Raw genomic sequence first — 12,505 nt, forward strand, 5'->3', positions numbered from 1 at the left:
AGAGCATTTGCAGACGATTGCATGCAACATTGCATCAGTCCCTAAATGAGGATTTCTCTAGTTGACTTGTGGATAAGAATAGGAATAGGAATGGGTTTTGAAATTCTTATTCTTTATTCAAAACTACAGTGGCAGAAGACTGCTTCTGAGTTATCAGAATTCCTGTGCGCTCCTCTCCCCTGTAATCTTCATATTATAGCTTTACTATATAGTAACGTATGTTAGCAGGCAAAAAAGGTGTCCCTGTAGTTTTCTGGGTGCACCTAGCAGGCGGTATAAGGGAAGCAGGCCTGGGAATTAGCTCTCCACTTTACCAGTCTTACTCATCTTCTCTACTATCAGTCTGCACTGTTGTCCCTCCTGGGCATGCTCAATTTATGTTTCGGAGCTCTCCTGTTGGTGCAAGCCTTAAATAGTGCACTGTGATTGCTCCCAGGTCTGCTCCCTCTATATCTCAGAGCTATCCCGGTACAAGCCCATAAATAGTGCACTGTGATTGCTCCCAGGTCTGCTCCCTCTATATCTCAAAGCTATCCTGGTACAAGCCCATAAATAGTGCACTGTGATTGCTCCCTGGTCTGCTCCCTCTATATCTCAGTGCTGTCCTACAGTGCGCACTGGTACAAGCCCATAAATAGTGCACTGTGATTGCTCCTAGGTCTGCTCCCTCTATATCTCAGAGCTGTCCTGCAGTGCGTCCTGGTAGAAGCCCATAAATAGTGCACTGTGATTGCTCCTAGGTCTGCTCCCTCTATATCTCAGAGCTGTCCTGCAGTGCGTCCTGGTAGAAGCCCATAAATAGTGCACTGTGATTGCTCCTAGGTCTGCTCCCTCTATATCTCAGAGCTGTCCTGCAGTGTGTCCTGGTAGAAGCCCATAAATAGTGCACTGTGACTGCTCCCAGGTCTGCTCCCTCTATATCTCAGAGCTGTCCTGCAGTGCGTCCTGGTAGAAGCCCATAAATAGTGCAATGTGATTGCTCCTAGATCTGCTCCCTCTATATCTCAGTGCTGTACTTCAGTGCGTCCTGGTACAAGCCCATAAATAGTGCACTGTGACTGCTCCCAGGTCTGCTCCCTCTATATCTCAGAGCTGTCCTGCAGTGCGTCCTGGTAGAAGCCCATAAATAGTGCACTGTGATTGCTCCTAGGTCTGCTCCCTCTATATCTCAGAGCTGTCCTGCAGTGCGTCCTGGTTGAAGCCCATAAATAGTGCACTGTGACTGCTCCCAGGTCTGCTCCCTCTATATCTCAGAGCTGTCCTGCAGTGCGTCCTGGTAGAAGCCCATAAATAGTGCAATGTGATTGCTCCTAGATCTGCTCCCTCTATATCTCAGTGCTGTACTTCAGTGCGTCCTGGTACAAGCCCATAAATAGTGCACTGTGACTGCTCCCAGGTCTGCTCCCTCTATATCTCAGAGCTGTCCTGCAGTGCGTCCTGGTAGAAGCCCATAAATAGTGCACTGTGATTGCTCCTAGGTCTGCTCCCTCTATATCTCAGAGCTGTCCTGCAGTGCGTCCTGGTAGAAGCCCATAAATAGTGCACTGAGATTGCTCCTAGGTCTGCTCCCTCTATATCTCAGAGCTGTCCTGCAGTGCGTCCTGGTAGAAGCCCATAAATAGTGCACTGTGATTGCTCCTAGGTCTGCTCCCTCTATATCTCAGAGCTGTCCTGCAGTGCGTCCTGGTAGAAGCCCATAAATAGTGCACTGTGACTGCTCCCAGGTCTGCTCCCTCTATATCTCAGAGCTGTCCTGCAGTGCGTCCTGGTAGAAGCCCATAAATAGTGCAATGTGATTGCTCCTAGATCTGCTCCCTCTATATCTCAGTGCTGTACTTCAGTGCGTCCTGGTACAAGCCCATAAATAGTGCACTGTGATTGCTCCTAGGTCTGCTCCCTCTATATCTCAGAGCTGTCCTGCAGTGCGTCCTAGTAGAAGCCCATAAATAGTGCACTGTGATTGCTCCTAGGTCTGCTCCCTCTATATCTCAGAGCTGTCCTGCAGTGCGTCCTGGTAGAAGCCCATAAATAGTGCACTGTGACTGCTCCCAGGTCTGCTCCCTCTATATCTCAGAGCTGTCCTGCAGTGCGTCCTGGTAGAAGCCCATAAATAGTGCAATGTGATTGCTCCTAGATCTGCTCCCTCTATATCTCAGTGCTGTACTTCAGTGCGTCCTGGTACAAGCCCATAAATAGTGCACTGTGACTGCTCCCAGGTCTGCTCCCTCTATATCTCAGAGCTGTCCTGCAGTGCGTCCTGGTAGAAGCCCATAAATAGTGCACTGTGATTGCTCCTAGGTCTGCTCCCTCTATATCTCAGTGCTGTACTTCAGTGCGTCCTGGTACAAGCCCATAAATAGTGCACTGTGATTGCTCCTAGGTCTGCTCCCTCTATATCTCAGAGCTGTCCTGCAGTGCGTCCTGGTAGAAGCCCATAAATAGTGCACTGTGATTGCTCCTAGGTCTGCTCCCTCTATATCTCAGTGCTGTACTTCAGTGCGTCCTGGTACAAGCCCATAAATAGTGCACTGTGACTGCTCCCAGGTCTGCTCCCTCTATATCTCAGAGCTGTCCTGCAGTGCGTCCTGGTAGAAGCCCATAAATAGTGCACTGTGACTGCTCCCAGGTCTGCTCCCTCTATATCTCAGAGCTGTCCTGCAGTGCGTCCTGGTAGAAGCCCATAAATAGTGCAATGTGATTGCTCCTAGATCTGCTCCCTCTATATCTCAGTGCTGTACTTCAGTGCGTCCTGGTACAAGCCCATAAATAGTGCACTGTGACTGCTCCCAGGTCTGCTCCCTCTATATCTCAGAGCTGTCCTGCAGTGCGTCCTGGTAGAAGCCCATAAATAGTGCACTGTGATTGCTCCTAGGTCTGCTCCCTCTATATCTCAGTGCTGTACTTCAGTGCGTCCTGGTACAAGCCCATAAATAGTGCACTGTGATTGCTCCTAGGTCTGCTCCCTCTATATCTCAGAGCTGTCCTGCAGTGCGTCCTGGTAGAAGCCCATAAATAGTGCACTGTGATTGCTCCTAGGTCTGCTCCCTCTATATCTCAGTGCTGTACTTCAGTGCGTCCTGGTACAAGCCCATAAATAGTGCACTGTGACTGCTCCCAGGTCTGCTCCCTCTATATCTCAGAGCTGTCCTGCAGTGCGTCCTGGTAGAAGCCCATAAATAGTGCACTGTGACTGCTCCCAGGTCTGCTCCCTCTATATCTCAGAGCTGTCCTGCAGTGCGTCCTGGTAGAAGCCCATAAATAGTGCACTGTGATTGCTCCTAGGTCTGCTCCCTCTATATCTCAGAGCTGTCCTGCAGTGCGTCCTGGTAGAAGCCCATAAATAGTGCACTGTGATTGCTCCTAGGTCTGCTCCCTCTATATCTCAGAGCTGTCCTTCAGTGCGTCCTAAAGGAAATCTGTAAACAGTGACCTGGATGTAATGCTCCTTTCTAGGCATTGAGGTGAAAGAGGAACATGATATTTTTGTTCTGCCAGCTACGTATGATACAAGCTACTGTGCAGTAAAGCAATAGTGACCTTAGAGGACCAGACGGACGGTTCATTTTACTTTTTTTGTGAAATACAAACTATAATATAAGTTAGCAGCAGATTGTCAGCATATTCTCAGCATCCTGTATTGTTAGTTTAGGACTGATGTAACAGATATTTACATGTACATGGGTTCCAGGGACCACATTGTACCATTGGTTATTGGTAAGATTGTCCATTTACATCATATGTCTGTGTATGTCCCTGTTGTGCAGTATGTACAGTATGTGGCTGCCTTATGCGGACATGTCACTTAAAAATAACTTTTCTCTTTCTCCCTTTCTGCTTCATGAAGGCCTCAGCTACAATGTCTCGGTGGGATTTGGGCGTAGGTTTAATGTCTTGTGTGTGTATATATAATATATGTCTGTCTTAATTCTCCTAGAGTGTGGCAGTATTATTAGATTTAATAAACGTAAAGTATCAAGTACTTGGTTGGTTGGAAATTGGTTCTGTGTAATTTTGTACTCTTCCCCCCATGCTGGAAACAATAATAAATAACCCACTAAAGTATTTCTTAGAGAGAGAACATGAGAATTGAGAGATAGATATACATGTACAGGTTAAGGGGTCTATTTACTAAGCAGCGTTAGGAGACAGAGTGAAAGGTGATAAGGTGCCAGCCAATCAGCTCCCAACTGTCATTTTTCAAACACAGCCTGTGAGATGACAGTTGGGAGCTGATTGGCTGGCACATTATCACTTTTCAATCTTCACTTTTCACTTCTAACACTGCTTAGTAAATAGACCCCTAAGTTTCCCATATCCAAATATTCTGAAATACGAATTAAATAGTGACACCTTTGTTTTCTGATTTTTTTTAATGTACATAAACTTTTTGTTTAATGGACAAAAATATAAAAATGATTGTATAACATTACCTTCAGGCTGTGTGTGTATAAGGTGTTTATGAAACATAAATGCATTCTGTGCTCAGATTTGGGTCCCATCCCCAAGATATCGCATTATGATGGTAATGCGAATATTGCAAAATACTGAAAAATCCGATATCCAAAATACTTCTGGTCCCAAGCATATGGGAGACTCAACCGGTAAATGTTTTTTGAAATGCTGTATCAGAGAGCCTGGCATGTTTGGGGTATGCCTACTACACTTTGTCCGTGTGCAAAATTACTTTAGCATTTTGTAATGCTTCCCACATCTCTGTAAGGACCGTAGAAATAGCCCTGTATACATTTACAGTCCGTTCTGATTTGTCCCATATTATGCATTCCACTCACTTCTGGGCACTACTTTCATCGTCACAGCTAGAAAAAGGCAGCTTCCTGGATTGAGTATAGTGAATAATGCAGAGTGACCGGCACTAAGTCCTTACATTAGCATGCAGGCCATTTTTCTTTTCTATTGTAGCATAGATAAGTGTATTATTAAAATGACTACATATTTATTTTGTGCCTTACTGTTTTAATACTTGTTATTATAAGACTATATCGAATAGTATATTACATAGTCTCTCTGTATTGCTAGACCTCTATAAAATAATTGACTAAAGGGACCCATACATATACAGCCATGGCCAAAAGTTGTGAGAATGACACAAGTATTGGTTTTCACAAAGTTTGCTGCTTCAGTGGTTTTAGACCTTTTTGTCAGATGTTACTATGGTTTACTGAAGTAACATTACAAGCATTTCATAAGTGTGAAAGGCTTTTATTGACAATTACATTAAGTTTATATAAAGAGTCAATATTTGTAGTGTTGACCCTTCTTTTTCAAGATCTCTGCAATTCGCCCTGGCATGCTGTCATTCAACTTCTGGGCCACATACTGACTGATGGCCGCCCATTCTTACCTAATCAGTGCTTGGGGTTTGTCAGAATTTGTGGGGTTTTGTTTGTCCTCCCGCCTCTTCAGGATTGACCACAAGTTCTCAATGGGATTAAGGTCTGGGGAGGGTTAGGTTCAGGTTGCGGGGAGGTTTGACTTAGGCACCAGTTTTATGAAAACACTGTGTTTCCTATAGGGGTCGGGATACTGGCTGTCAGGATGCCACTGTCGGTATTCTGACCAGCGGCATCCCGACAGCAGGGATTTTATATATATATATATATATATATATATACAACACGTAATAGATGGCACTCCCATGCACTAGAACAATTCGGGTGCCCTCAGCAGTAAGCCATGTAGCCAACAAATATAGTCACCATTGCAGCGACACTCCAAGAAAAAACACAATCTGGACAGGAATGATAGCCAACGTTTCAATGCTTTACTGCATCGTATTCAAGACATAATGAGACATTGAACAACAATACTTACATATACCCCAACGCCCCACCACGTGCAAAACGCCACAGCTTCCGGGTCTAAGCATTGAAACGTTGGCTATCGTTCCTGTGCAGATTGTGTTTTTTCTTGGAGTGCCGCTGCAATGGTGACATATATATATATATATATATATATATATATATATATATCTATATATATAAAAACACACATAGGTTGTGACACAGAACAGAGGAGAGCACTATGTGGATGCACTTACACGTTTGTCCCTCTCAACTGAGGTAAACCTCATAGTGGGTCCGGGCTCCCAGCGCCCCATCCCCCCTTAAGCAGAACTGCAGCAGGGACCAGCAGGCTGTCCACCAGCCCCATTGCATGGCCGGCGGGTCTAATCCCGACAGCGGCAGCCCGACAGAGGAGGAAATCCCAATCGTCCTTTGGGTAAGTATAACAAACCTAATTTCCCCTCCTATACCTCCCTTAGGGGTACCTAACCCTAACCTCCCCCCCTAGTGGGTAACCCTAATCTCCCCGCTAAGTGCCTAAACCTAACCTCCCCCCCTAGTGCCTAAACCTAACTCCCCCTTCCCCGCAGCCTAACCTCCCCCCCTAGTGCCTAACCCTAATCTCCCCGCTAAGTGCCTAAACCTAACTCCCCCTTTCCCGCAGCCTAACCTCCCCCGGGGGTGCCTAACCTTAACCCCCCCTCCCCTAGCCTAAACCTAACCTCCCGGGTGGTGCCTAACCCTAAATCCCCCACGGGAGCCCCTTACCTAAACGCGCGGCTGTCCGCACCCAGCTTACCTTCAATCGGTAACCCGGGTGTCGGTTTCCCGGCGTAGGTCTAATGACAGGCGTCGGGATATCAACGCCTGTCACTAGTGCCTTGCCGGGATTAGACAGTCGAAAGCCGGCGGTCGGGATTACATCCGTTGGCTTCCTGTTAATATGGCCCTGGGTGCAGGGGGTTGCTTGCAGGGCTGACGGGCCACCTAAGCTGCCGGGGCCCCATAGCAACAGCACCCCCTGCACCCTCTATAGTTACGCCACTGTCTGTCGGTCTTACAGACTTTATATCTCGGTGTATGCCCAGCATTATTATAGGTGTTTTTTGGTTATTCCTTTTATTGGTATCATTCTCAAGAGACCGTGGATTAGATGGGGAACATTCAAGGAGGCATGCGTTAAACCTAAGGTGACATGTTCTCATCTTGGGAAAACAATTGCAGCCCTGGTAAAAAAAAAAAAAAAAATTTGCAAATGTAATTAAGCATTTTATTTCGCAAAGGACATTTTCAATACATGTATTAGGCAATGAATGAATATTTGCCAATACAACAAGGTGTCTCTGAGTGTTAGTTTAGAAGATACAGCACCGCCTGACCTGTGCTGTGTCTTTTAGGACTCTCTGGGCTCCTCCCACTTAAGTTTTTAATCTGTGTCTCCTATGTAACTATTAGCCGTCTGTAGATAGTATTCAAGTTCTAGCTGCTGCAGACGGCTACTGGGAGATTGGTGGATACTGTTAAATGTGGCTCCGTTACGTGTGCATGTATGCAATGGGCGGTGGGCATTGCAATTTACTATACATATACAGTCAGGTACATAAATATTGGGACATTGACAGAATTTTCATATTTTGGCCATTATTCACCACCACAATGACTTTGAAATGAAACAAACAAGATGTGCTTTAACTGCAGACTTTCAGATTTAATTTGAGGGTAATTACATCCAAATCAGGTGAACGGTGTAGGAATTACAACGGTGTCTATATGTGCCTCCCATTTTTTAAGTGGCCAAAAGTAATGGGACAAACTAAACAATCCTAAATCTAACTTTCACTTTTTAATACTTTGTTGCAAATCCTTTGCAGGCAATTACAGCCTGAAGTCTGGAACGCATAGACATCACCAGACGCTGGGTTTCATCCCTGTTGATGCTCTTCCAGGCCTCTACTGCAAATGTCTTCAGTTCTTGCTTGTTCTTGGGGAATTTTCCCTCAGTTTTGTCTTCATCAAGTGAAATGCATGCTCAATCGGATTCAGGTCAGGAGATTGACTTGGCCATTGCATAACAATCCACTTTTTAGCCTTAAAAAACTCTTCGGTTGCTTTTGCAGTATGCTTCGGGGCATTCTCCATCTGCACTGTGAAGCGCCGTCCAATGAGTTCTGAAGCATTTGACTGAATATGAGCATATAATATTGCCCGAAACACTTCAGAATTCTGCTGCTTTTGTCAGCAGTCACATCATCAATAAATACAAGGGAACCAGTTCCATTGGCAGCCATACATGCCCACGCCATGACACTACCACCACCATGCTTCACTGATGAGGTGGAATGTTTTGGATCATGAGCAGTTCCTTTCCTTCTCCATACTCTTCTCTTCCCATCACTCTGGTACAAGTTGATCTTTGTCTCATCTGTCCATAGGATGTTGTTCCAGAACTGTATTGGCTTTTTTAGATGTTGTTTGGCAAACTATAATCTGGTCTTCCTGTTTTTGAGGCTCACCAATGGTTTACATCTTGTGGTAAACCCTCTCTATTCACTCTTGTGAAGTCTTCTCTTGATTGTTGACTTTGACACATATACACTTACCTCCTGGAGAGTGTTCTTGATTTGGCCAACTGTTGTGAAGGAGTTTTTCTTCACCAGGGAAATAATTCTTCTGTCATCCACCACAGTTGTTTTAAGTGGTCTTCCGGGTTTTTTGGTGTTGCTGAGCTCTCCGGTGCGTTCTTTCTTTTTAAGAATGTTCCAAACAGTTGATTTGGCCACACCTAATGTTTTTGCCATCTCTCTGATGGGTTTGTTTTGATTTTTCAGCCTAATGATGGCTTGCTTCACTGATAGTGACAGCTCTTTGGATCTCATATTGAGAGTCGACAGCAACTGATTCCAAATGCAAATGTCACACCTAGAATCAACTCCAGACCTTTTACCTGCTTAATTGATAATGAAATAATGAGGGAATAGCCCACACCTGTCCATGAAATAGCTTTTGAGTTGATAGTCCCATTACTTTGGGCCCCTTAAAAAGTGGGAGGCACATATAGAAACCGTTGTAATTCCTACACCGTTCACCTGATTTGGATGTAATTACCTACAAATTAAATCTGAAAGTCTGCAGTTAAAGCACATCTTGTTTGTTTAATTTCAAAGCCATTGTGGTGGTGAATAGAGGCCAAAATATGAAAATTCAGTCAATGTCCCAATATTTATGCACCTGACTGTACATACTCAGGGCTATTGTTTTGGAAAAATAGGTTCAGGAACTGGGGTGGAGCTATAGAAAAATGATATATTATATCTGTTTATTTTATATATATATATATATATATATATATATATATATATTAGTATTTAGAAAAGAAGGCAATCAAAAGGGACGTTAAATATATGTATCTTATGGAAAATACATCATAGTTAATGAGAGGTTCAGGAACTGAGGCGCTGATTCAGAGCCGGACGCTCTGACAGAGCGCTCGCTCTGAATCTGAATTATTATTTTTTTTAGCACTGCCTCCTAGCCGCTCGCATAGCTGTGGGTGACTACCCACAGCGATAGCAAGCAGCTAGGAAGATGGTCGCGATGGTCAAGACCATCGCGACCATCGTGCTTGCGACGAGACCCTTGTGGTAGGGTCTCGTTGCCGCAAGCCCCAGAGAGCTTTCGGCTGAAACAGAGCCGAAAGCTATCCCACTCACATCACTTGTGATGTCAGTGGGGCTGCCCCCAGATGGTAGGCGTTCTCATGGGAACGCCTCCATCTGGGCAGCCACCCCTCCGGCCCGCCCACCAAAGGGGGCGTGCTGTCACACAACATCGACAGCACGCCCCCTTTGGTGCGAGACCCGGAGCGACGCATGCGTTCTGGGCCACCATCGACCCGGTTGCGAGCGCTCAGCGCTTGCGACCGGGTCTGAATCAGGCCCTGAGTTCCGGCTGAAAAATAGCCCTGCATATTCTACCGTAATCATTACAAGCCGTGCTGTACTGTAATGCAGAAAGCTCTTCTCCTACTAGCACTGCATTTATAAATGTTACTTGTTCTAGAACAACCAGCGAGTCACAGGCTTCCTAGGTCTTATCCCATATTCCACTGACATCAGGGAAATATAAGCCTGTTTTGCAATCCTGGTATTACAGCACATCCGATGGGGAAAATATAGGACTTTTTTCATTGCAAAAGGAAAATGCGAGACTTGCCAGATTTATTACAGGAATAAACTTTCCCACATTTACACACTCCTACAGTACATTCCTACATTTCATAATTTTAAGGGTATCTCTAATTATACTATGTTTGTCTATGAATATTTTGCACTGCTACACAGTGGTTTTATCTTTAATGGTATTTTTACTGCAGTGTTTTGAAAAAGGAATATACTTCATTGGGCGGGATGTACTAAACGTGAAAAAGGCGTAAAACAGTTTTCTGCAAATGTACTAAGCACCGGAATGCAATGCATTCAGGTGCTTCATCCCGATAGGTAATGCCACCTGAAGGGCTTCTTTTCGGGACACTCGCCCCTTGGGAATCCGCCACCATGATCCCCCGTGGCATGCGCAGAAGGACGCCTGAGGGACTTCTGGGTGTTAAACCCGGAAGTCCCTCTGCCCGGCAACATCGCAAAGGACAGCTCTTATCTTAATTAAATGCTTAGTACACCCACCCTTAAGGTGCGAGTAGCATTGATTTTTCAGAGGAAATTCACATGTTGTTTTTTTTTTTTGTGCACCCCCCCTGAGAAGGTGAAAAGGTAGGGAAAACCTATATTTTAAGGTAAAAATTCAAGACACAGCATCTGGTACATCCCTCCCAATGAATAATTATGCACTTGGAGAGATTTAAATATCATAATTTGGCTAGCAAAGACATGTCAGTTTTTAGGTGATTTTCTTTAAATAGCTCAATAATGAGATAAATGATATGGGACAGGCATGTGGAGGTGTAAATGATGTGGGACGGGTATGTGGAGGTGTAAATGATGTGGGACGGGTATGGGGAGGTGCAAATGATGTGGGACACGTATGCGGAGGTGTAAGTGATGTGGGACATGTACTGTATGTGGAGGTGTAAATGATGTGGGACAGGTATGCGGAGTTGTAAATGATGTGGGACATGTACTGTATGTGGAGGTGTAAATGATGTGGGACAGGTATGCGGAGGTGTAAGTGATGTGGGACAGGTATGTGGAGGTGTAAGTGATGTAGGACAGGTATGTGGAGGTGTAAATGATGTGGGACATGTACTGTGTGTGGAGGTGTAAATGATGTGGGACAGGTATGCAGAGGTGTAAGTGATGTGGGACAGGTATGTGGAGGTGTAAGTGATATGGGACAGGTATGTGGAGGTGTAAGTGATGTGGGATGGGTATGGGGAGGTGTAAGTGATGTGGGACAGGTATGCGGAGGTGTAAGTGATGTGGGACAGATATGCGGAGGTGTAAAGGATGTAGGACAGGTATTTGGAGGTGTAAATGATGTGGGACAGATATGTGTAGATGTAAATTATGTGGGACAGATATGTGGAGGTGTAAATGATGTGGGACAGGTATGTGGAGGTGTAAATGATGTGGGACAGGTATGTGGAGGTGTTGTATTGATGGGAGAGGGGATTTAGAACTTCCCTTTTAAGTTAAAGTAGAGAATTATTGTAAACTAATATATTCCTCCTTACGCATTTACAATTAATGAAAGTCCATATCGTATTCATCTTGATTTTCATGAACCTAAAAAAGTAGGGACTTTATAATATAGTAATTTCTGAGGTCCTACAGGTGGCACAGGGAGTCTAGTGAATGCAAAGCTGTTTCCATGACAACCAAATTCTGTGCAGCTTGGAATTATCACCAAATATCACACACTGATTGCTCTGTCTCGCTACCCCTGTCGGATCTTCATTATTCCATGGGTTGAAAGTTAGAGAGATGTCCTTGTCCTGCCGAGCAACTGAAGGCCTCATTTATCAACGAGTTTTATCATTCACAAAGCGTGATGAAATTCATTGCATATGATAATGATGCTCCAGTCAACCAGCTCCTAACTGTTATCTGTTTGAAAAATGACAGTTGGGAGCTGATTGGCTGGAGCACAACTTATCATACACAACCAGTTTTATCACTCGTGAATGATAAAATTCGTTGATAAATGAGGCCCAATTGGGAGATGTGCGCAGCAGTAAATGGGTGGTTGGAGCAGAGATCAGAGCCAGCATAGTGCTACACGCCCCCACAGTGGTGCAGGTATGACCCCATCGTGGAGCGGCCACCACCTCTATTTGACATTGGTGAGCCTAAATGTTAGTATTGGACTAGAGGGCAATGTATATATTCATTTCAAGTCTCTCCATCATGCTGTGCTTCAGTGGTCAGCGTAATGGTGGATTATTGTATGTCTGAGGGTACATCATTATTCATTATTCCTAGTGGGTCCAAAGCGATCTGTGTTTTTACTAGTGTGGCTTTTCCTTTTACAGAAAGTTACTTGTTCCCTTTTCCGCACATCTGCTGCTGCACAATCATCCTTCAAATGCTGGTTTATATGTAGCAATACGGTGGCCGCATATGTAACGTTCTGGTTATTCTGGGCTTAATGACTCTGTGTAAATTGACCAAGCTGGCTAACAAAATCACCATATGCGGGGACAGTGTTACATTAAGTGAGTACATAGATCTGTTTTGACAGGAAAGATG

At 44.7% G+C, this 12,505-nt stretch overlaps 1 protein-coding gene across 3 annotated transcripts in view; it reads left to right on the plus strand.

Annotated features, from left to right (window-relative positions):
• CCDC149 (coiled-coil domain containing 149) overlaps window positions 1-12,505 on the plus strand; it is a 109,557-nt gene that overhangs the window by 92,933 nt on the left and 4,119 nt on the right. Inside the window, exon 11 of one of the 3 annotated variants that reach the window (XM_088450612.1) lies at window positions 3,845-3,877. The exons of the other annotated variants lie outside the window; for them this stretch is intronic. Coding sequence (XP_088306738.1) covers window positions 3,845-3,877 — 33 coding nt within the window. The remainder of the gene's footprint in view (window positions 1-3,844; window positions 3,878-12,505) is intronic. 3 annotated transcript variants of the gene reach the window in all.

Source organism: Taudactylus pleione, unplaced genomic scaffold (assembly GCF_031769625.1).
Source record: "Taudactylus pleione unplaced genomic scaffold, aTauple2 ptg000520l, whole genome shotgun sequence".
NCBI lineage: Eukaryota > Metazoa > Chordata > Amphibia > Anura > Myobatrachidae > Taudactylus > Taudactylus pleione.